We start from the raw sequence: 26,082 nt of genomic DNA on the forward strand, positions 1-26,082 counted from the left end.
TACACATGCAGCACTTTGAGACGGACGCAGCGAATTTGTGAGGGCTCGACATGGGCTGCTTCCCCGGCGCAAGCCGCCCGTGAGCACTGGGACTGCGGTGGAAGTCAAGTGAACTAGGTCTCTCCCGAGGGGTTTGGAGCACGCAGCAGGCCGCACCTGTGCGTTTTGTTCCAGCGGCCGTGCATGTGATGCGAAATAGTGTTGAAGAGGGTAGGTGCAGTGCTTTGTCGCTTCTTTTCTCGCAGTTCGCTCTCTCTCCTCTCTGCGCCCACTTTCCCGTCCGCTCGCACCTCACTCTCGAATGTTAGATGACTGGGCACATATCAATAACATACTAAAATGTGTGCTCGAGACGCTGCTGTGAAACAACGACGCCGAGCCGAGAACCCTGGCACCCCACTCTCCCGTCGGCTCGCTCCACACACTCGACCGTTCCCTGGCTGGGCGCCTCTCAAGGAGATGGAAGAAGTGGGTGAAGAATGTCTGATGGTAGGGGCAACCTTTCTCGGAGAATAAAATGCATTCGCATTTCCTCACAATTTTCTTCGAGGAGGTGGGGGCATTTTTTCTCAATTGGTTGGCTTAACTTTATCCACGTCACACACATGATGAAAATAGGTGACTAAAGTCTCGTTGAACCCTAGTACAAAATAGTTCTAACACATGTTTTATGCTGGTGTGCTAAACAGTTCCGCTGACGTAGTTATATCTCGGATGTGACGTTCAGAAATATATACCAAGAGATTCCAACGAAAAAGTCAGAAGGCATGCATCTGTCGCGAGGAATAGAACCATCAATCTGTTTCTTCTCAGTGCGTGGCGCTAACCATTCACTACGCCACAGAACTTATGTGGCCTGGGGCGCAATCGGGAAGCCATTTATGTATACTATACACCGTGTAACAGTACTCAGAGCTTTGATACATCATCGCGTTTTTGTTATCTGTGGCGAGAAGACGCGACAGGGTCGAGTTGGGGTATGCTCAATAAGCCGTCACCACCACAAATCGCCTCCACTACGGGGTGTGGTCTCTCCTGCGCGCGCGCGCTTATCAGAATCGTGATTCTGGAGAGGGCAATGGTCACTTCGAATGCTGCCACGACTGCGTTTATGAAGAACCATGCTGCCAACAAACGACGCAGACAGAAAGGTGAAAGGTGTTCGCGCGTGTAGTGGGTATACTTGAGCGCTCATAGTTTATGGTAACGCAAACAAAGGACATGGACAGTTGAAGTTGATCAAACTTTATTTGCCTAACAGTTGTTCCTGTGCCCGGGGCTATAATGCCAGGGACACATCGTTCAAGGAACATCTTTTGAGGTCCTCGGCGACGACTCTGGCCCGCTGGATGGTCCACACCTGGTCTTCGAGGGCCTCGCTGAGAAGGACAGCTTGCCATCGCTCAGCAAGGCGCTTTAGTTCGGTGGGTCCTAATTCTTTTACTGTCCTTCCTTCTTCTTGGGCAGTGAAAGACTTCTTTCTTTCACTGCCCATGTAACTACATTTAAAAACATCTTTGTGCTTAAGCATAACAGACAAGTTAAAGGAAGAAATTACAAAGTTACTCGTAGCCGTTGCTACATATGTATTAACAGACAATCAGGCAATGATTGCAATATTGGGCTAACGGCCCGGAACAGTGAATATATGTGTATTAATAATATTTTTTATTCTAGTAGTTTGCTTATGTCCCCCACGTCACAACATTGCTGAACGCAGAATTTTCCCTTCAGCAGCTATGTGAGAAGACAAGTGACGGGGCGATAATGGGTGCACCGCAGCTGGAGTCCCGGAACTAATTACACTTCCAACAGCGTTGGGGTCACGCCATTACTAATGCTGGGCAAGCGTCTAAATTATATGCGACTGCAGAGACAGCACTAACCTCTGTTGTGGCCTCACATACGTAGCGGAATGAAGCACCGTGCGCTTGTAGGCTAAAACATTACGAAGAATTAAGGAGAAGTGGGCTGGCAACCATCTTATCATTACAGGGCGCACACTGGTTGTGTTGTTGTGGATCACTTGAGAGCTTTGGAGGGCGAAGGCACGCGACGGACGTGAATCACATCGGCTCCGGCTCAGGTCCATTCTCAAGAAGAATTTCTTCCTGGCACCCTGTTGCAATGATAAAAAACTTGTTTCTAGCATCACCACTGTCAAGCCTATACCGGACTTCAACCAGTGAGTGTGCTTTTAAACGTCTTAACGCTTTCGAAAGTTTTTAGGCGAGGTCCACCTCGCAGACCCTAACAACCCTAACAAACCCTAACCCTAACAGAACGCCGCCCCGCTCTACAGCGGATGGCGAGCGTCGCTGCGAACATCGCAGCCGACGAGAAGCACTCATCACCCTCTCACTCCACGGACCACATGATGGATACGCAGACCAGCCAAGACGCCGATACGCAAGCTAGCAGTGAGCACAACGCACATCCATGGATCACTATTAACAAGAGAACAAAATGCCGGCAGCTGCAACCCCATACCATTCCAACTCAACAGCTGCCCAGCACGCCGTCTGAGCCCATTCTACGCCAGAGCCGGCCTAAGACGCGTCAACCAAGACTCCCACCACTCCCTGAGGACTACAATCTAGCAATCGGTCCCCATGGTGGATTAAATCTGAGAAAGGTTAGCCTCAAGACGTTACTTCTCGCCGTAGCTCATGCAGCAAATATACGCAGTGAGAAACTTGATATCAATCATTGTGTTGACAAAAATCGTTATGTGCTACCAATAAGCACCTCATCTGAACACATCGCCACTGCACTTGGACAAATCGCCAAAAAACACTGCACGCAGCAACCTACGACATCACCTCTTATGGTATTGCGCCTGATAACTTGTGCAAAGGTGTGGTCAACAAAATAGGCCATGAAATCGCACCAGACTTTCTGACAGAAGTTGAAGTACCGGGTTACCAGGTCCTTACGTGCAGACGCCTAGGCGACTCCGAAGCAATGGTGCTCACCTTTCGTGGCAAGCGAGTCCCTTTCTTCGTCAACACGTACGGACAGGCTCTTTGCTGCTACCTCTACAAATTGACTACTCCCCACTGTAGAAAGTGCAACAAAACAGGACACCGCGAAGATGTGTGCCCAAAGCCTCCTGACACACTGAAATGTCGAGTGTGCGGGGATTCCCTATCACCTAACAACCACGAGTGCCACCCTTCTTGCATGCTTTGTGGTGGCGACCACCCAACGGCTGCCAAACCATACCCAAAGCAATTTTTGCCACCGGTCAACCGACGCAAACCACACCGATCAGCTACTCTCACCAGGAAGGCCCAGTCACCATCCCCCAGCCCCGTACGGCAGAGCAGTGCGTCCGGGAGTGCAGCGAGGCGAAGAAGCCGTTCCAGGAATAAGTCGGGGCCCTAGCGAGGAAACTCGTCATCGCGAAGCGGTTTCGCTGGCTAGCCGGGATCTCAAGGATGACACACGGACGAGACAACGCATCATCATGGCCAGCAAACGGTTCCCACAAGAAAGCATAAATGGTAAGCTGGGCAGGGCAGTTTCCTCCTCTCCCTTCCTCGCCCCATCAGTCCCAGCCCCTCACACAAACATCTACGCAGCAAATAATACCACAACCCATGTCAGTGGACACTCAGCTTCACCGTGACATGCCGCCAGCTACGGCACGATCCAACTAATGCACACGAGAGGCGTTGAACGAAATGTCTCCTTCTTTAAGGAACGAATTCACAGCAATGATGCAGTTAGGAATGCAGAAAATGAAGGATAGCATTATGGCTGAACTAACAGCTCCACTCCCACAAATGATCCAGCAGGCCCTGCAACCTACTGTCTAGCAGATTGTAAGGGATGTTAAACAGCAGATATCGGCTGCACTTGGCCAACCTAATATCGCCCCATCTGCACCGAAACGCATCACGTCTCCGACACGTGAAACATAGCGATTGCATCCTTATATACGCCCCTCGCGTTTCCTATCACCGTTCCGAAAAACCATCCCAGCAGCCGCAGCTGCTGCACTCCAGCTTCCCACCACCCTTCACGTAGATTTAGCACAGCCTGAAATGCCTCAGTGTACTACCGAGGTCCCGCTATTGCATGATCATGGCGAGGAACCGTAGGTCTACGTGTGACCCCTCAACTCCAAAGTGTGTGGCAGTGGTATTGCAGGGGGTATCGTAGGGAACAAGGAGCTCTAATGCAATTCATTGCGACGCAGCGGATTACTCGCGACTTCATAGCTTTACAAGAAGTACAATGTACTCCTACGCTTCCGGGTTACACCACAAACACAGACGTGACGAACAATACACCACATTGCACAGCTACCATAATTTCTAAGCATATCGCTGCCATAGAACACACCCTTCAAAATACCTCCATCTCACACGTACTTCTTCAGTTAGTCCTGTGCTCTCGTTCTAGTAGCACCCTGTACGTGCTCAGCCCTTACAGTGCACCTAACGCCTGGAACGATGACTTCGGTCATCTATTTGCACAACTATGCAGGTTGGGTAAACGCATAGTTATTGTAGAAGATTTCAATGCCCCCCGTCCGGCTTGAGGCTACGCAACAGAAACGCCTAAAGGTTCACGACTCGCACAGGTTCTCGCGATTCATCGCATGACCCTGCTGACGGAACCTGATGAACCCATTCACCTAGGTAATAGTGTGAGCAGGGACGCATGCCTCGACCTCACGATAGTCAAGGGGGTTAGTCACCATTCCTGGTGCAACCTCATGGTGAAGCTAGGCAGTGATAACCATATATTAACTACATAGCTCCAAGTAGCAGCCACGAGTGCCCCAGAGCGCATCATAAAACTAACAAATTTGGATGCACTTAGGCGTAATCGTACAACTACCCATCAGGACTCTTCTTTCCTAGAGAATGGGATATTACAAATTTAGTCCGATTTTCAAACAGCTCATCGCTGTGACGAAAGAAATGCCGGATGTTGACCGGCATCTGCTTCATCTCTGGGATGCCCACAGAGGCTTGACACGAAGGTGGCGGCGGCAGAAACATAACCGAAAACTTCGTCTCCGGATCGCCCAACTAGCTACTGAGGCACATGACTGTGCCAACATCCTTACTGGCATAACTTCTGCGATCGACTCAACAGCTCACTAAGTACACCTCGAACGTGGCGTGTACTCCGTGCTCTCCTAAACTCCACGCAGACAAAATCCCACACTGCTAACACAATCCACACCATTCTTCAAAAATCAGGGGTGGACGGTACCACTCTGCTGCACACCCTAAAACAACACTATGTATCCATGGGCCCCCGTCCCGCCTACCATGATTTTCCACACGTACACGATATGCCTATAGATGAGGACATTACAGAAGCAGTGGTCGAGGCAGCTTTGCAAAACATTAGGCCTAACACAACACCCGGGACAGACGTGATTACGTACACATTTCTGCGTAATTCAGATGACCAGTCCATCGAATATTTTAACGCTTTTTACAACGAACGTTGAAACAACGGCACGCTACCACAGGAGTGGCGACACGCAGAAATAATACTTATTCCAAAGCCTACCAAGCCGCTATCTCTCCAAAATCTTCGCCCTATATCTTTAACTTCATGTGTAGCTAAACTCTTCGAACGCTTTGTGCTCTCTCGACTACAACCATTTCTCGAAGAAAATCCCCTTTTTTCCTGACACGCTATTCGCCTACCGTCCTGGTATCTCTACACAGGACGCATTATTACAGCTTAAGAAGAACGTCTTGGATAGCCCCACTTCAAGTCAGGTCCGAGGTATTCTGGACTTGGATCTGAATGGTGCTTTTGACAACGTCTCCCGCGACCTTATTTTTGATAATCTCGCTTCATCTCAGTGTGGCTCACGTATGTACAAATACTTTGGGTCCTTTCTTTCTGACCGCACGGCCACTATTAACACCTTGTTGGGCAACGGGAAATATATGTCCCATTTTTTGTTCCCCACATAATTGCTCGTGAAAAACAATGGGACGCATCAAGCCCATTTTTTTTGTACTGCCATCTACATTGAGGTTTTTACACTTCTGTTGAATCTCGTTTGGAAGCTGTACATTCGGTGGCGTTAGGTGTACATTATTTTCAAAGTTGTGTTTTTTGTTTTAGCGGCGGCACAAATTTCCGCATTGTGAGTCTCCGGAAAAGAATAATTCAAGATGACAGGTGAGTGTAGTCTTTTCTGTGCTTCGAAAGAAATAGTTCCAGCATGTAATAATCAGGTTTTTTAAACAATAGAAGGAATACTTACTCCTAAAAGCTTTTTCGAATGGTGCCAGGGCAAAAACTGCATAACGATGAGATAAGCCTACTGCCCCCGCTGCCTGCATTCGATGTGTAGTGAAACATTTCACCAACGCTTTTGTTTTCTGTTTGCTTGTAAAAACGCAGGTAAACGATTGCTGACGCAAGAGGAAGCGCTGGAATGATATTTTAGCCTTCCTGACGACCCTACGTCGAGTGATTCCGACAGAGATACAGATGAAGACTTCGCACCCGAGCTCGCTCCGCCCGATTCAGATGAGCAAAGCAGTGAAGCCGAAGCGGCGGAATCAACAAGGAAACCACAAAAGCGAAAGGCTACCTATTGAAGAAAGAAAAGGAGGCACAAGAAAGTGCCTAGAATTTGCGACGAAGCAGAAGTCGAAGAGGAGGAGGTTGGGGCATGGAATAGCAGCGAACCGGATGCCGTCATTCGTGTTCTAAAAATTTGGGACCCACAATACAGTGCAAATCTCCCGACGACACCTTGTGAAGCTTTTGCTCTTTATTTTGACGAAGGTATCATGAACACACTGGTGACTGAGACAAACCGCTTTGCCAAACAGAAAGACCGACAGCCTTGGAAAGAGCTTACAATTGATGAACTCCGTGCATACTTTGGCATACTTCTGCTGATGAGCACAAACCCCAGACATCAAATGTACCTGTACTGGAGCAGTGACAGTTTTTTCAATTGTCCTGAAATATCAAAGGTTATGTCAATCCGTCGTTTTCAAGCCATTATGAACTGTTTGCACCTCACCGACCTAACCAAAGAAAAAAAGAAAGGTGAAGAAGGGTACGACAGATTGGCAAGAGTGCGTCCTCTAATTCTTGCACTGAATGAAAGTTTCAAGAGACAATACACTCCATCAGCGCACCAAGCCATCGATGAGAGTATGATACGATTCAAAGGCCGGTCCTCACTGAAGCAGTTCCTTCCAATGAAACCTATCAAGCGGGGATACAAGGTGTGGTGCAGAGCCAACTCTCAGACAGGTTACCTGATTGAATTTCAGGTCTACGAAGGTAAAGGTGCAGACCAACCTGCAAACGTAGGTCTCAGTGAGCATGTTGTGCTCTCCCTCATTGACCGAGTAGAGGCTCGCACGCAGCTATATTTTGATAACTTTTTCACGTCCACACGCCTAATGAAGGCCTTGAAAGAAAAGAACATCTTGGCCGCAGGAACGGTTCGCCCAAACCGCAAGGACTTACCTGACGAAATCAAACGGGATAACAAGCTACAGAAGGGACAGTCTATCTGGCGTGCGAAAGGGAGCATCACAGCTTATCAGTGGCGGGACACGAAAAACGTACACGTGATGTCCAACTTTCATCACCCCAGCGACACTGAGGACGTTGTTCGAAAGCTTTCTAATGGCTCATCTATATCCGTCCAGTGCCCAAAAGCAGTCTCCGACTACAATACCTGGATGGGCGGAGTCGACAAGTTTGACCAAAGAAGGAACGCATACCCGGTGGATCGACAATCGAAGAAGTCGTGGTACCGAATTTTTTACTTTCTGCTGGACGCAGCAATAGTAAATGCTTTTCTTCAAATGAAAGCAGTCAGTGAAATGAGCTAGTTTTGGTTCCGGCTCGTCCTTGGTCGCCAGCTGATAAACGGGCAAACATACAAAGGGTCCAGCAATCGCCCGTATCGAGTCAACAAAAAAGGTGCCAAACATGGCCAGAAAATGGTAGGCGTTGCTGATGAAGTCTGATTTCTGGGAGCTGGACATCACCCTCAGAAGATTGCATAAAGGAGGCGGTGTCGTTGGTGCTCGACTGCCAAGAAAGAAGCGCGCACCAACCTTCTGTGTTCTGTGTGCATTGTGCCCCTTTTTCCAACGTGTTTTGGACCTTTTCATGCCGGCCGAATGTAACCAAGGAGCCGTCAAGGAGCATTGGTTCAACGTGTTTTGAACTTTTTCACGCCGCCCGAATGTAACCCCGGAGCCCCCAAAGAGCATTGGGACAAGTGCGTCCCATTTTTGGAATTTTAATTTAGCGCCAGTGGGACAAATGTGTCCCAGTTTTTTTTAATAAAGTACTCGTTGTACATCCTTGAAATTTCTTTCAAACTACTTCTGTTGGCTTGGTTAGTAAAATAAGACAACCTTCTTCTGGTTTTTAAAAAAACATATCCTGCCCTACAAAGGGTTAATATTGGAGACCTCCGTTCGGACGTCATTCGTCTCGCAGGCAGAGGAACACCACAGAATTCGGTTCTCTCGCCCACTTTGTTCAACGTGGATATAGCTCAACTCTCTTCCCTAATACAACATGTTCTCAACATCTAGCATGCCATCTATGTAGATGACATTATAAGTTGGGCAACCAAAGAATCAGACGGAACCATTCAGGACGCCCTACAGGAAGCTGTGTCTGTGGTACAAGACTATGTTGCTGCCGGAAGCCTTACGTGTTCAGTGGATAAGTCGGAGTTGTTATCGGTATACGAGCGGCACCGCAAAACCGCTGATTCTCCTGACACTTTGCTGTTTCTTGATGGCCGTCCTACCCCTCTGGTACGACGAATTCAGAATTTAGGTCGCTACCTTGAGTCCGACGGCAGGGCCTCACACACTACACACCTTATGGCTCAGCAGATAACTCAAATTACACACATGATCGAACGCACCGCCAATCACAGGAAAGGCCTCTGTGAGAAGGATGTCCTCCGTTTAGTACAAGCACTTATAGTTGGTCGGCTCACCTATCATCTTCCCTTTCAATAACTCACGCCTGCTCAAAAAAAACATGAACATCCTTCTACAGACAGTGGTGAAGGTGGCTTTCGGCTTGCCTCCACACGCATATACACAACGCCTCCTTCAACTAGGAGTCCACAACACCGTAACAAATCTCATCGAGGCCTAGCACAACAGTCAGCTCCAACGGCTGAGGCAGACCCATAGGAGCTGTGCTATCCTGTCTCGTCTTGGCTACCCAATTCCCTAGAAACCCGCACAAGTACCGCGACATAAACTTGCTTCTACTGTCCGCGCACTCAACGAAGTGCCTCTGATGCCGCGCAATATGAATCGCTCAAGCCACGCCTGTCGTCGACGTGCCAGAGTCCCGGCTATGACACGTGTCTTTAGTGATGGTACCTCAGACTTACAAGTACTTTACACTGATACAGCACGCTACCCAGAGAAATCAGCCATGTGTTTAGCCTTGACAGATGACACAGACGCCCTTGTGACGTCTGCCACACTTCCAACTACCAACAGTGGTCTGGCAGAGAAGGAAGCTCTTGCTCTGGCAATTGTTCACGCTGCGACACTGTCACATGACTCCCCTGTCACTATTGTAACAGATTCACAATCTGCTTGCCGTGCTTTCGCTCAAGGACTTGTGGCTGCACATACACACAATATCCTCTCTTCTGTTTCACCATCCACATCACGTTCTTTGCGTATCATCTGGACTCCTGGACACGCCTCTCTCCATGGTAATGAACACGTTCATGCGGTTGCCCGACAGCTGATTGGCCGGGCTCTATTAGCACAGCTGTCCAATCCAGACAACGTATCGACAGAACCAATAAACTACAACACTACGCTAGAGTACTACCGACAGAGTACTACCGTTACACGTATCCTCCTCCTCATTCTTCACTTAACAGAGCAGATGCTGTCACTTGGCGGCAACTACAGACCAATTCATTTTCTTGCCTTTATATGCTGAATTGCTGTCATCCGAACACCGCAGGGGCGTCTGCTTAAGCAGGCGTTTGGTGTGTAGCGACACCACGGACCCGAGCTAACGGGGGGGGGGGGGGTTGACTCCCTCCCACGCCTAGCAGTGCGTGGCTTTGCCGTGTCCGGGGAAAAGGGGATCCTGGGGGTTGAGTCGACGCTGGGTGATTGGACCTTTAGGGCCCCCCGGAAGAGGTAACGTACCCCTTTGGCCCCGGCTTCACGTAGACGGCACCCCTGAGCTGACCCACCCAGGGGAAATCGGCAGTCGCCTTTTCCTGTCTCTCTCTCCCTCTCGATCTTCATTTTTCTCTCTCCCAATCTTTCCTGTCATCTCCTCACTTCTGCTTACTTCCATCTTCCAGGTGGCAAGGGTTTACCTCGTGTATGTGCCCTCTCTTGGTTACATATTCTTGGGTTAGAGTGGCTTTGTACAGCTGGCGCTGGCATGCCTTGTGCTGCTACGTCCCCATGTTGTGCTCGATGGTGGGCGGCTGGCATAGCTGCCGAATTTATATATCCTTTATGGCCTCTTTTACATTTTCTAAACTGTCTGATAGCCCTCCTCCTAAGAGGGGGCGTGCCGAAGCAACACTGAATGTATTTATAAAGCGGAAAGAAATTTTCCCACGCTTTCATGTGATCCACTGTGAAACGCAAGGAAAGAACACAAGAACCACTTTTCCGTTTGTCGTTAATAAATGCCTCACCAATACACTAGGTCCACGGTATCAGGCTACACGTATGGCTAGCGGCGACATTTTTCTTGAAATCCAAACCAAGAGCCAGTACGAAAACCCGACAAAACTCACCTATTTTGAAACAACGCTTGCATCTATCACACCACACCACTTTCTGAACACTTCCGGAGGCGTAGTGTGTGATCAAGACCTAATTAACCTGACAGAAAGTGAGCTACTTGAGGGCTGGAACGAACAGCATGTAACGCATGTAACGAATGTACAGAAAATTAAGATTAGGCTTGATAACAAAGAAACCGGTACAAAGCACCTCATTTTTACATTTTGCGCAGCACACTTCCAGAATATATCGAAACAGGCTACTTGAAGTTAAAGGTTGGACCCTACATGCCCAACTCACGACGTTATTTTGAGTGCCAGCGATTCAACCACTGTTCTCAGAGCTTCCGCTGTCGTAACCTGTGCGAAATGTCGTTCGCGCAAACATGCCACAGACAATTATGAAGAAACCACTACACACTGTGCGAACTGCGATGGTGCACACCCCGCTTACTCTCGCACATGCCCTACATAGAAACATGAAAAAGTACTCATACTGAAAGTAAATGAAAACATCTTGTTTAGGGAGGCGCGCAAGCGTCTGCTAATGCAGGGACATCCATATGTGGAGGTGGCACGAAAGGGGGCAGTGCCAGCAAAATCCGCGACGCCCGCATGTACCACACAAAGTGGACGAGCGGCAGCGCCTTTCACCCCCTCCGCGGAAGTAGCACAGGCTCTTCCGCCACCAAAAGGCTTGCAGGCCTCCAGACCTGAAGCCCCAGGGCCCTCTGTCTCCCCAGATAGCCCTAAGACATCCGTGCCTTCACGCGTGAACCGCAAGCAGCCATCCAGCATCTCGCCCGAGGTCATGGACACAACAGCAAGCCCAGCGGTGTCTTCGGCATCGAAGGACAGGTGCGGCTCTTTGGAGTCCACCAGAAAATTAAAAACCGTCATTACGGGGCCTGACAAGGCTTCTTGACTTGACGCATTACTTTTTTATTACACGCAGCACTCATTTACAATCAAAATGAATACACAAATAATACAATGGAACGTCAAGGGGCTGCTTAGAAACCTCGACGATATCCAAGAACTCTTACACAAACATTCTCCAAAAGCGGTGTGTGTGCAAGAGACACACTTAAATTCCAAAAACACCAATTTTCTGCGTCAATAAGTAATATACAGAGAGGACCGCTATGACGCTGTAGCGTCATCTGGTGGTGTGGCCGTTATAGTTGATCAGGGCGTAGCATGTACACATCTACCGCTACAAACATCCTTTGAGGCAGTGGCTGTTCGAGCAGTTCTTCTGAACAAACTTGTCACCATCTGCTATCTTTACATACCTCCACAGTACCGTCTCAAAAAACACGAATTCCAGTCACGGATACATGAACTACCGGAACCTTATGTGGTCCTTGGGGACATGAATGCAAATATTGGTCTATGGGGTGACTTTCGTTGCGACGCATGAGGTCGTCTAATCGAACAGTTCCTCATTTCTTCGGGTGCGTGTCTGTTGAATAAGAAAGAGCCAACATACTTTAGCCTCGCCAACAAAACCTACTCATGCATAAATCTCAGCATTATGTCCCCATCGCTTGTACCCCTACTTCAATGGGAAGTGATCAGCAATCCTTTCGGAAGTTATCACTTTCCGATCATTCCAAGTACACCACTAGAAAAAAATCCTCCACATGTTCCCAGATGGCAGACAGACAAAGAGGACTAGGAACAGTTTCACAACACTACTCGTTTAGGTTGGACAGACATATCTAGGTTAAACATGGATGAAGCTGTGCAGTACTTCACTGCCTTTCTTACTGATGCAGCAGACAAGTACATACCGCAAACATCTGGTATGCCGGGCAAGCGACGCGTCCCATGGTGGAACACTGAGTGTGGGAATGCGCGAAACGAGCAGAACAGGGCGTGGAGGTTGCTTCGGAATTCACCGACAGCCGAAAATCTTGACAGCTTTAAAACATAAAGTCTCAAGGCAGGAGAACGCATCGGCAGGCCAGAAGAGAAAGCTGGCACAAGTTTTTATCAGTGATAAATTCATATACACAAGAGGCTAAAGTCAGAAACATGGTTGGTAGGGTAGCAGGAAGACAAGTACACTCACTCCCACTCGTAAACACACAGGGTGACAGCCTGGAAGATCAGGCGAACTTCCTCGGTGCACACTACGAGCACGTGTCTAGCTCGTCACACTATACTGAAGCTTTCGAAAGATACAAAGGAAGAATAGAAAAGCAGAAACTAGAATACAAGTGCACAAATTAAGAAGCATGGAGCCAACCTTTCAACTTAGCTGAGCTAAGAACATTGATTGATTTGTGGGGTTTAACGTCCCAAAACCACCATATGATTATGAGAGACGCCGTAGTGGAGGGCTCCGGAAATTTTGACCACCTGGGGTTCTTTAACGTGCGCCCAAATCTGAGCACACGGGCCTACAACATTTCCGCCTCCATCGGAAATGCAGCCGCCGCCGCCGGGAATCGAACCCGCGACCTGCGGGTCAGCAGCCGAGTACCTTAGCCACTAGACCACCGCGGCGGGGCGAGCTAAGAACATTACTGAACTTCTGCAGTAATTCTGCCCCAGGCTATGACCGCGTCACGTATGAAATGTTGAAAAAAACATTGGCAGCATATCCACGGTGTGAATGATGAAGATTGGGGTGAAGCATTCGTCCGTTCATTCGTTCTTGCTTCCGTCCGTCCATGCGTCCGTCTGTGTGACCGTCCATGCGTCCGTCTGTGTGACCGTCCATGCGTCCATCCGCCCGTCCGTGCGTACGTCTGTTCATGCGTCTGTTCGTGTGTCCGCTCTTGTTTATTTCATGCATCCACCCCTGCGTCCGTTCATGCGTTCATCCATGCATCTGTCTGTTTGTCCGTTCGTCCGTCTAGTGAACGCTCCAAGTACCACCAACTGAGATCTTTTCATCATATATTCCCCATATAGAAGCACCGCCATCTAGCGGAGATTCTAAAGAGTAAACGAGAGGTGGCACACGCACACTTTCTTACGGCTTGCGCTTCGGGTCTATTTCCCACCTTTAGCCACCTCTAGTTCTTGGTCTATGTGTTTAGAAAAAGTTTATTCTACTTTCGGCATCCTTACCCATACGAGCACACAACGAAGGCAACAAGCATCGTCCACTGCAAAGCTGTATCGCGATATGGTTTTGATTATAAAACCATTGCTATAGAAAACACCTGGCGTCTTTCGTTAAGCAGCTGGCGTCTTTTCGTTATGCTTTAGAAACATCTGGCGTCTTTTCGTTTTGCTTTTAGAAAACATCTTGCGTCTTTCGTTGGTTTTTTTCATCAATCAACGGCGTTTTGAACATTAATCACGGAGGTAAACAATGGCTGCTACTGGGAATGGGAGACAGCAGAAGTCGGCTTTTAGCTAACACTTACGCTTCTACTTCTACTAACGTTTCCTACTGGAACATGCCAATTGCTGCTAATGGGGAATGAGAGACAGAAGAATTCGGCTTTTAGTTGACGCACACGCTGCAAATTTTTTTATTGTTCAACAACGCACAGGAGAAATTTCCCACCGGCACCACCTTGCAGGTCAAAGCGTAAGACCGGTTTCATACTACGACGGGACGCGGGACGAACGGGTGCCGCTGTAAGAAGCTTCGCCCCTAAAACCAGCCGCTCAAAACGCGAGAAACTTTACTCTCCCTGTACCATGCTATCTGGCTTTCTGGCACCTTTCTGCTTCCTGGAAAGAGGCCATTGTTATCTTTATATTGAAACAGGGCAAGGACCCTTACTCAGTTTCGAGTTATAGGCCCATTGCATTTACAAGCTGTCTTTGTAATCTTTTTGAGAAGATGATAAACCGCCGACTTTTACATTTCCTCGAAACACACATTCTGCTCGCCCGATTCCAGTGTGGGTTTTGAGAAGGTAGATTCACCACCGACTATCTGGTACGCATTGAGGAAGAGATTCGAGACGCTTTCGTCCACAAACAATACTTCCTCTCTGTGTTTCTCGATATCGAGAAAGCATACGACACAACATGGCGTCTTGGTATAATAAGAGACCTGTCTCACTTGGTTGTGTGTGGTAGAATGCTTTATATAATGAAGAGTTACTTGTCCAATCGGACAATCCGTGTCCGTGTGAGCAGTATTCTCTCCCAAACAATTTTCCAAGGAACAGGAGTACCGCAATGTAGTGTACTTAGTTGTCCACTTTACATTATCAAAATTAATTCCTTGCACCTGTCCATCCTTCGCAACATGTTCTATTGCACATATGTCGATGACATCCAGCTTGGCTTTAAGTCATGCAACCTGGCAATGTGTGAGCGGCAGGTTGAGTTAGGTTTAAACAAGGTCTCCGAATAGGAAGAGGAAAACGAATTACTACTGAACCCAAAAAAAAAAGCAGATGTGTCTTGTTCTCCCGAAAGAAAGGCATGCACTCAGAACCCGTCATTGAACTGAACGGTCAAAGCCGGTCTGTTCATGCGGAACATAAATTCTTAGGCTTTATCTTGGACAACAAGTTGACCTTTGTACCGCACATCAAGTATTAAAAATAAAATGTATAAAAGCCATGAATGTTTTCAAAGTGTTGTCACGTACTACGTGGGGTAGTGACAGGCAATGTCTCGTGAATCTGTATAGAAGCCTCATTCGCCCCCGCTTAGATTATGGGGCCGTTGTTTATCAGTCTGCGACTCAAAGTGTTTTGAAGATGCTGGACCCCGTGCACCATTTGGGCATCCGGCTTTCTACGAGTGCTTTTTGCACCAGCCCCGTAGAAAGCCTTTATGTTGAGTCAAATGAGTGGTCGCTTCGTATGCAGAGAACTTACATGTGCTTTGTATATTTCGTTAAGGTGAAAGCAGACAAGAAGCACCCCGCATACTCTACTAATTATGATTTGTCGAGCTCCATTCTGTTTCAAAACAGGTCTTTGATGATGCAGCCCTTTTCAGTTCACCTGAAGGGTCTAGCTGAGGAAACTGGAGTGTCACTTGAACACAGTTTAATGGCTCCTGTAGCATACCCGCCACCGTGGCAGTGGAAGACTACACACTGTGATGTGTCTTTCGTAGAAGTTACAGAACATGTGCCTATTGCCCATATCCGAACATATTTCCTGAAACTACAACACAACTACACACGTCCTGAGTTTTTTACTGATGCCTCCTTGTCTAACTCCTCTGTGTCCTACACTGCTGTCGGCTCATCCTTTTCGGATGCTGGCTCTCTACATACAGGCACAAATATCTTCACAGTAGAAGCTTACGCGATACTTGTGGTGGCTAAACTCATCAAACAATACAAATACGAAAAGCAGTAATTTATACGGACTCTCGCAGTGTGGTAACGGTTCTGAAAACCCTTAAAAACAAAAAACCCAGGTCTCATCTCACTTTACTCCATTTTATGCACACACTACACTCTCAAACAACATGTTTTAGTGTGCTGGGTGCCAGGGCACCGTGAGATCCAAGGCAACGTGATGGCGGATCAGCTTGCTGCATCCGTATGCGAAACCACTGCCACTACACCCGTATCAATCCCGGCCCTTAATCTGAAGCCGTCTCTCAAACGAATGCTCAGGGACTACTGGCAGGGAAATTCGGATAGACACACACAAAACAAACTACACATTATTAAGCCACACCTTAGCCATTAGCCGCCAGTATTGAAATTACGTGATACAGAGGTAATACTAACGAGGCTCAGGATAGGACACACACGACACACACATATCTTTTGTCCGGTGGCGATCCACCATTGTGTGACAGATGTGGTGAAGCAATAACAGTTCTTCACATTTTAATCCAGTGCAAACAGTTAGAAACTCTAAGAAAACAACAATTTTCATTACCCTACCGACAACATATCCCTTTACACACTGCATTGTTAGTCGGTAGAGAACCATTTTTTAGTCATAAATCAATGCTAGCGGTTTTAAAAAAAATTCGTAGTTTTCATATCATATGCCCGGGCATTTCGTAGCACGACCTCTGCAGAGAGGTTTTCGCTTCAGTGGCTACACAGCAAAGCACTTGCCTCACGGCCCTTGGACGCAAGGGTATGAACGAGTGAGGCACTTGTGCTACTGCCATACATGTCCACCATCGTTTTTTATTATCACCAAATTTTGTCATCTATTCACACCACACACACCTTTCACGACAATGCCAAGATTTTATTACTTGTATGTTTTTCCCGCCTTACCGCGAGGAATTTTATGGCGCTTATACAGCCGTTTATCATAATCATTGTCCATATCATAATAAAGTGAGCTGGTGCTCTTTGGCCGTGAAATAGTCCTTGCGCGACAAAACAACAAACATCTACATGATCATCATCATTATCATCATCGCTTTCTTCCTACTCTATACCCCTCCTACAGCCCCTTCTGTGGATCCGTACTGACAGTGTACCACACGACGTGGTAATGCTCTGCCACACATGGCGTTCCTTCCATTTCCAACCCAACCCCTTTTTCTTGAAAGTCTGTACTGCTCATCTTACGCCGGCAGGAACAGCAGCAGCTGGTCCAGCGGGCTCGCAGGGTCGCGCAAGGCAAACCTGCGAGCCCGCGAGTCCAGGCAACCCTGGACTGAGGGCCCCACACAAAGAATGCTCAGTATGCATTTGTTATTAATAAAAGTTTATTCTTTCTCTCTCTCTCTTCTCTCTCTTGTCTATGACTTGATTGTCAAGCTGTTCAGCAAGTTGACGTGTTGGCACTTTAAGAGCATAACTCTGGATGCTTTCATAAATACTGCATACCGTGCTTACTTTAGGCTATGTGACAAAAGCGATTTAAACGCAATTTGATCGCCATTGTATTGAAGCTGTTCGCCATTTGCGTGGGTGCATGACACACTGTTATAAAATTACCTGCTCTAAATTGAAAACATTGCCAGCTTGTTTGCTAATTGAATATGTAGAATACGACTGAGTGTCGCAATGCTATGCCCAGCGATGCGTGCAAAGGCCCTGCAAAGAAGTTTAACACTGTCATGTGAGTGGTGTTATGTATGCCTGAAAAAAAAACGTTTACCCTTTTTCAGCTTCTGGTAAAGTAAAAGGTAATGTTGCAGAATTCACCAAGAAATAAACATATGATACATGCCTTACAATAGCCCCAACGCGAATTTTATCCAGTCAATCGAGTTAGATGCATGGAGTGTTCAATATTCATTATCATCTAATTCTAAATGTCGGTTATTTGAACTACAACGACTTTTCACAATATACTTCACGTCCTTTCCTCTGTTTTTAAGTGAAGTCACCATGTGGCACACTGCTTCCAAGGAGTATTGCAAATTACAGTCTTTTTACCCTATATTTTCTCGCGGCCTTACACCATTCCTGCAATAGTGGGTTAGTCGATTCTTGGCTTGATCGACTATTGACACGATGTAAGTTGAGACCATACGCGTAAAACGTCGAGCTTCCTTGTTCAATCAATATACAGTCGGTTGTAGAGCTTCAAGGCATAAAGTAATATATCATACCACCCTCAACTACACTTAGCACATATCGCTGTAAGTACCATGATGTCCAGTATTTTAGTGCAGTGCAGTATATTGTCCAGTGTGCAGCATGATAGATTTCAAAATCCAATATGTGTTCTATTTCGCCCAGCTGCCGAGGCCAACTTACCTATGCCTTCTTTAGGGTTCCAGGGGGTCTTCACACATTTACCTGCCGAGTTCGAGTTCACTGAAAAATAAAACGTACTCATTTCGGTATCACACAACAGCAAACACATTCATACAGAAATCAGCAAAAGAAGAGCGAAAAGTGCTCAACCGTCATTATACACTATCTTGGTATCTTCATTTTAAAATAACAATATCATAATGAGGAACGCCGTAACGAAAGACAAGGAAAATTTGCAACTGCTGGTGTTCTTCAACCTGCTATGTTGAGAGTGGAAATCAAGTTCATAGTGGAAATTATGCCAATTCAGGATTGCCAAAAAAGTGGACACTCTAGAATTATGAATTTTCGGGCTGCGCATTCAGAGACGAACAGCAACCACAAATGTCCTAGGCGTATGATAGGGCTGAGGGTACGAAAAGGTGAACTTTTCAGGGTATGACACCGCAAATCTTTTTTCTGTGTTTAATGTAGACAACAGTGGTTGGGTTGACCTAGCTTGGCAAATCAGTGGTACCCTTTAGTTATGGTAATTGCATAATGTATGTGTTGTATGCGTTCCAATCACTGGCCTGCACTGGATGTTCTGAAAAAACAACCGGCTCTTCCTATCTATTGTTATTTCATGTACCCACCGGTACTCCCCTTATGTTTTCCCTGTAAAATCTAGTCACTCAGAGTTGAAGCATCATTTATAATAAAACCTGATATTTATATCCAAAAACACGAAAGGATTGTGAAGCATGCATTAGTGGAGAGCTACGACTGCAGAGAAATTTATCCATCTGGTATTTTCGAACTTGCAGTGACAATGCGCAGTAGACGGCCTGTAGTGTTTCACTTCCCTCGAATTAAAATAATCACAGCTGTAATTGAACACGCCACCTTCAAGCCAGTAGCTAAGAACTACAACCGGGGCCCCACTACGGTTCGACGAGACATCATACTTGAACTATAGGGCCCAGTAAGAAGACTTTGGGTCAATTGAAATGTCCCAAAGCTTCAAACTCAGAACAAAATTGAAAGCGCGTCATCTTGTGCACTCAGATCCTTCATTTTCGGGTGTTCTAGAACCATTTCAACAATGAAAACCACAGCTTAGACTAGTTATAGTTATAATGCACTCGGCCTTCATGTTTCAATCAGCGTCTTTGAAACAGCGGCTTTCTGAGGACAGAGTGGCTGAGCGAAGAAATAGAAGTATTAAGTAGCAGAGTTAGGCCACCCGTTTTGCGTCCCTTTTTGCTGGCCACACTTTTTGCTTGCCAAACTTTTTCCACCCCATTCCTAATTTTCTAGTGGCTTTTAGTCTTGTGGTTTGGCACCACAATGTACCAAAGCAGAACTAGCTCTCAGCAGCCTCTCTGATGGCAGATTTCACTTTCGTGTATAGCGAGCTTTACGACGCAAAAATTTGTCACGTAGTTCATACCTAAGCAAACATGTATTTGGGCACACCCACGTCTATAAAAAAAGCCACACTATTGTGTAGTGTCGTCTGTCCATACCACTCCACAGAGGTTTGGTTTTAGCTACTTGTAAGTGAACAGAATATCAAAGGAAAGCTCACCTGGGCAAAAGTCAGTGCCTGAAGCCGTCTTTGGAGCTTCTGTAATCATACACACCATAGTCACTACAGCGTCATTAAATGAGCGTGTTACATTTTGATATTAGTGTTTTTCTGAGCCAGAAGGTTGCATTTTTTGTGTAAAAATCGACAGACAATAAGATGAACGAAAACACAAGGCATTATATTTCCGGCTTCCTGACTGCAGAGTAAATATTGTCAAGTGGTGAAGCTAAAGCATTCAAGTGGATAAATAATACCCTTCCTCTAGGAATTCCCAATTCACAACGTTGAAATTACGCGTTCAATGCGTCTTCATATCAGCGACCGTGAAAAATAATGTACCCTATTGCGCATGATCGCGTCTCCTGCAGCATTATCACGTCTCGTGTTGCCCGAGGCGGACAGCCACAATACCGTCACCCCCTCCCTCGCCTCGCAGGCCGACACAAGCAGTGTCTGCTAATAAAAAACAAACTGCTCGCGCTGCACCACCGTTCACTGCCCACGCCACGTAGGTAAGCAGTGGATCACGCTTTCGAAATGCGGTCAAGGGCCTCTTTACTTGGTTTTCTATTTATAGCACCAGTGTGAACGTTGCCACCAGTGTAAGTGTTAGCGCCCACTGCTTCGAATATACTTATTGTTTCCTTTAGCGGGATAGGGTCGAAAACATTTTGAAGTTTGCGTTGTATGTACCCGATCAGTTATTTTGCTTTTATGCTACGTTGCCTGCCCATAACCACTTCTCCTTCTTGACTTAGTCAATAATGTCCTTAGCACTAGTTTGTACTCTGATGCACTCTACTCAATTCTTGTTGTTCAACCTTTCAGCACTGATTGTTTTTTAGCCAGAAGATATTTCGTTTCTTGTCAATTTGGAGTCATCAACCCCTGAAGAACACGAAAATAAATTTTGTGAGCATCCCATCAGTGTACAACAAAGTGCCTCCATGTGTTATATATAAAACACCAGGACTTAGTGGCTGCAAATGGAATTATGGTGAACGTAAATATATCTATTTGTTTATCCCTGTTAGTGCAAGTTATTTTTGTGAAAATACCTTACAGCAACCACGTAGTAGTTACAGCGCCTAAGTGGTCCAGTAGTAAGTCTTGACACTCGTTATTCACAGCTCCTCTTTGCACTTCAACGGACGCCGCCTATATATTGAAAACTTTGAATGATCCAACGCCATAAAAACTGCCGTATCCTGCTTTGTGGCACCAGAATCCTTTCGTCCTACGTTTGCGAAGGCAGACTGATTACACTACACTTGATCGTCGTCTTCTCCTAGCTCCATCACACACCATTATTATACCTCTTGAAACAGACGAAAACTCATTACGTTACTATCACGTTATTGGACATTCCTTACATATTATCTGAGTGGTGTGAACAAGTATTTTGACTAGAATAACAAGAAAACGGGAACTTTTTAGGAGGGAGAAAAAATAGAATAAAGGCAGAGAAGTTACATACACGGTCTTACCAGACATCTGTATAAGTCGGAATGCATTTAGAGGTCTGACAACCCCCTGGCTTCCTGTGTTTAGGACGTTGAGATTGCCCACTGCTGCGGGTGATACTTGGGTGTTCGGGAAAACCCACTTTGTATATAGCAAACAGGACATCTTAGAAACAACAAGAAAAAATACGATAGCTCCTGTATACTAGTTACCCAGTATGGTGTCATTCATTATTCTGTTGTGGCGAGCGTCATTGTTATCGCACACCGCCAATTTGTTTTCAACTTCGCAGAGTTCCGAACCCGACGACGACGAAAAAAAATTACTCCTTATGCTTGCGCAGGTGTATTGAGGGTAGTTCGGACACCTTTTTTAATTTCTCACTTTATTGTGCCAGATTTCGCCTCGAAATTGCTTCATGTCCTTTTAAAAGGACGCCAAGGCCGAAAGGTTTAAGGTTACACCTATCATTTCTATTTCCATTGCTCGCAGCTTCGTCCTCAAATTAAGATCTACCATCCTTGTCATCCTCAAGGTTTCTGTTTCTTAGGTAAGTACCGGTAAGATACAGGTGTTATCTGCCTTCCTCTTGAGGGATAGTGGCAATACCCTTCATGATTTGGGAATGCTCACCGAATGTGTTCCACCCCACTCTTATTCTTCTAGTTGATTTAATCTCGCGGTTTGCCACCAAGCCTTCCAAATGTACATTTAGTGCTCAGCCATCTCTCTGATGACGCATTTACTTTGGTGATATAGCGAGCCCTACGACGCAGAAATCAGTCGCGCATTTTATTAGCGTGTCTAAGCGAACATCTGTCTTAAGGACATCAACTGTTGAAAAAAAGCCATGCTTTTATGCAGTGACCTCCAGCCACATTACTCCAAAGATGCTTGGTTTTAGCTACTTGTATGTGAATTGAACATCGATGGGAAGCTCACCTGAGCAAAAGTAAGAGTTCAAGACCATCCCTTCAGAAGCTGTAATGACACAAAATAGCAAACATTGCTACGAACAATGAGGTGGTTATATTTTGGCGTCAGTGTTTGCCTTAGGCATAAGCCTGAATATCTTGTGCAAAAAAATCCACATACAATTAGGCGAAGAAAAGCACAGGATATATTGTTTCTCGCTTACTAAGTGCCCAGTAAGTATTGTCAACTGAAGTACAACCAAATGAAGTGGATAAACAATAAACCTTCGATCAATGGGACCCAAAACTAAAGCCTTTGAAGTACTCGTTTGATGCTCCTGCATTTAAGCTACGATAGAGGACGGTACTTAGTGTCTTTTCTTTTTCTGGCGTTTTCTGGTGTGCTCAGCCCCTGGGAGTGTAGGCCAGCGCCACTCGTAGGGCATCGTTTTTAATATTTTTCTGAATATCAGACGTGGAACGTAATGTTCACTGCAGTTAGTGGCTGACCAATAAACTCGCGTAGGGCGAGTCAGTGAGCAACAACTTTATTAATCGAAAGGGTGGGAAGTACGCCCTTATGTATGTAGGTTTAGACCGTAAATAGGCTGTCTAAACCCATTTTTCAAACCATCGATGGCTTTATAAGACAAGGCCCATATCATACTTTATCGCTAGAATTTGCAGAGCTTCTTGGCATTGCCACGAAAAAAATAGGCATGACCTAGCATTCTAACGGATACCTGCTCCCTGTGGCTTATTGGGAAATGAAGAGGCTGAGAAGAGAGCCGAGTCAGCTTTCAACTGAGTAGCGTGCTAGTTTTCCAAGGGCGAAGCTCCTTAAAGCAGCACCCGTTCATCCCTCGTAGTAGTGCGTGACATGTCTTACGCTTTCACCTGCAATGTGGTGCCGGTGGGAGATTTGTTCTGTGCGTTGTCGTACAATGAAAAATTCGCAGCGTGTGCGTTAACGAAAAGCCGCAATCTCCTGTCTCTCATTCCCCATTAGCAGTCATTGGCACGTACATTGATTTTTCTTGCACGACACTTCAGGTGTCCACTGGGAAACCGCATCAGGTAATCGACTGGTAAATCATTGTGACTTGGGCCACGTTTTGCACACACTTTCTCTTTATAAGGTGAAGCACAATTTAGCCGTAACGTTTTGAAGTGCAGAGTCGTGTTAGTCTACATTATTCTGTTTAATTCACTCCAGTTTTCTTGCGAAACGTGCATTTAAAAATTCTAGTTTATAACAATAACGCATAGCTTACAAATCACTTACCGCCTAAAGCAAGTAGTAAGATAAAGGTGAACAGTGCATGAAGCAGACATCTCCTCATTTTGTTTTGTCAGCTGACGCTGACATACGTACTCTCGCTCAAATGAATCGTTCGAATATGTCGCACTGCTTTTAAACGCATTCACTTCGAGCCAAGTACGTCAATGCTGCTACATCAAGACAACATTAACTTATATTGAAGAAAGAGCAAGCACAGATCACTTAAATTGCCCTCGTATGTTCAGAAAAAGTGTTCAGCAATTTTGAGCACATCGTACTCGACTATAAGAGCAGCGTGCTATCCCGATAAAAGAATGAAGTAAGCGACGAAGGAATTGAAGTTGGGCAATATAAAGGCGAATAAATCATGATTCCTATAGGAAAACATTCAAAATGTAGCCCGCCGATGCAGAAGCCATCAATGCAGAAATATAGGCTAAATAACATAATTAGACAGCGTGACTCAGTTCTCAATGCATGCGTGTTTTATGTTCCCAGTCACTGAAACGTAAAAAATGCGAATAAAATAAAAAAAACTTTGAGCACCCTTACTGTTGACCTTCAAATGCTGAACGTGATAGCCATATCCTGCTTATTGTGCGTTAAACAACACTTCCTGTACATCTTGTCCCATATATTTCCTTTTCTTTATTGGTGGTATACTCATGTTTGCCCATTTTGTTGCATCTTTTTCCACATCGTCACTGTCTGTTTGTTGTTAGTACACTCATTTTAGCCCATTCTTTGTGCATCTTGTTGCACATATTAACTTCACACATATTTACTTCGCTGTTGTTTATGGTTGCTGTACACCTTTTAATTTTCATGTTTAATGATGCATCACAGTTGTAGACTTTTGTACCGTCCTGGAAAATGCATTGATTTAGTTACCTAATTTTAATAACGCACGTGCTTTCACTTAAAAAAGATGACTTTTTTTGCAAAGTATGACTTCTCCTGAAGTTTCGTCACACCGTCATGACACTACGATATAGAACAAATGTTCAAATCTCTTTGTGCACCTTGTATATATCATATCTCCCTGTTGTACCGCGTATATAAGGAGTGCAATGCTATATGCTATTATGCTTTGTATTTCCTGACGAAGGTGTGCACACCCGCTGAATCGTTGGAATAAAATGGTTTTGCGTGGTCGTCCGTTATTTTGCACTTTACAAAGCACTAGATTCAAGTAAACGTTCAATATTTATATATATATATATATATATATATATATTTAAAATAAGGGAAAGAGTTGTATACCTAAGGGCTCGTTTTTCCGTGTTTTAACACAATATTAATGATATATATATATATATATATATATATATATATATATATATATATATATATATATATATATATATATATATATATATATATATATATATATATATATATATATATATATATATATATATATATATATAAGGGAAACGATTTAAGGGCTCGTTTTTCGTGTTTTTACACGATTTTTTGATGAGATATAACAGACAATAATGCCAAGGAAGGGTACAGGGGAAGTTATTAGGCCAATTGTAATGTTTGTAATGTAAATGAGAAGAAATAAAAGTGGGTGAAAAGATAACTCGCCGTGGGCAGGATCGGAACCTGTGACCTTCGAATAACGCGTTCGATGCTCTACCATTGAGCAACCACGACAGCTATATCCCCCGGCCCTTTTTTTGGGTATCTTTGTCAATTTAAACGTGGGAGTGTCCATCAGCACCACTAGTAGCCATAGTAGCCATGGTGGCGAGTGTGGCACATTCTTTATGAGCCTGTTTGGCGTCACGTAGCATGGGAACTTAACACTATATATATATATATATATATATATATATATATATATATATATATATATATATATATATATGTGTGTATATGTGTGTGTGTGTGTGTGTGTGTGTGTGTGTGACGGTTCACGGGTGATTGGGGAAAGGAAGATGAGGAAAGTTAGAATAAACTGTTGTTCTGATTGACGCCTTGTATCATCCGTTACAGTAAGTTAATAGGATCTACCACATCATCATCATGAGCCCATCGAAGAAGATGATCAGCCTGCCGAAATACACTAGAGCTGAAGACGACGTCCATGTGGACAAGTGGTTGCACCTCTTCGAAGCGAAGGCGGGCAACGTTAGCTAGTCTGGTCGAGGTCACATCGACTTCATCAGCGAGTACCTGGAAGTTGAGGCATTGCGCTGGTACCTCACCAAAATTTTCGACGCAGAAGATATGTGGGAAGATATCAAACAAGCATTATAGCACAATTTTCTGCACCTATCAAAGACCCTTTCCGCCATTTCATACACTGCAGGCTCAAAAGACGACAGCGCATCAGACACTACTACGAAGAGAAGACGCGCCTTGGTCACCTCGCAGACTCGAAGGACGTTCGCATAATATCGGAATTGACCGACGGTGTACCTGAGGAGATCAAAAGGTGCCTCG

The 26,082-nt window shown here is 45.6% G+C and overlaps 1 protein-coding gene across 5 annotated transcripts in view; it reads right to left on the bottom strand.

Moving 5' to 3' along the window:
• The window catches only part of LOC142766970 (japanin-like-RA2), a 105,545-nt gene extending 81,821 nt beyond the window's left edge, over positions 1–23,724 (bottom strand). For all 5 annotated transcript variants that reach the window (XR_012884689.1, XM_075868166.1, XM_075868164.1 and 2 more), the window contains exons 1-4: positions 23,632–23,724; positions 22,375–22,413; positions 19,966–20,004; positions 18,396–18,455 (exon numbers count right to left, since the gene is read on the bottom strand). Coding sequence is in view for 4 of the 5 variants with exons in the window: in XM_075868166.1 (XP_075724281.1) it covers positions 18,396–18,455; positions 19,966–20,004; positions 22,375–22,413; positions 23,632–23,689 (196 nt within the window). In the remaining variant the exon portion in view is untranslated. The remainder of the gene's footprint in view (positions 1–18,395; positions 18,456–19,965; positions 20,005–22,374; positions 22,414–23,631) is intronic.
• Between the last annotated feature and the right edge of the window lie 2,358 nt (positions 23,725–26,082).

Source organism: Rhipicephalus microplus, chromosome 7 (assembly GCF_043290135.1).
Source record: "Rhipicephalus microplus isolate Deutch F79 chromosome 7, USDA_Rmic, whole genome shotgun sequence".
NCBI lineage: Eukaryota > Metazoa > Arthropoda > Arachnida > Ixodida > Ixodidae > Rhipicephalus > Rhipicephalus microplus.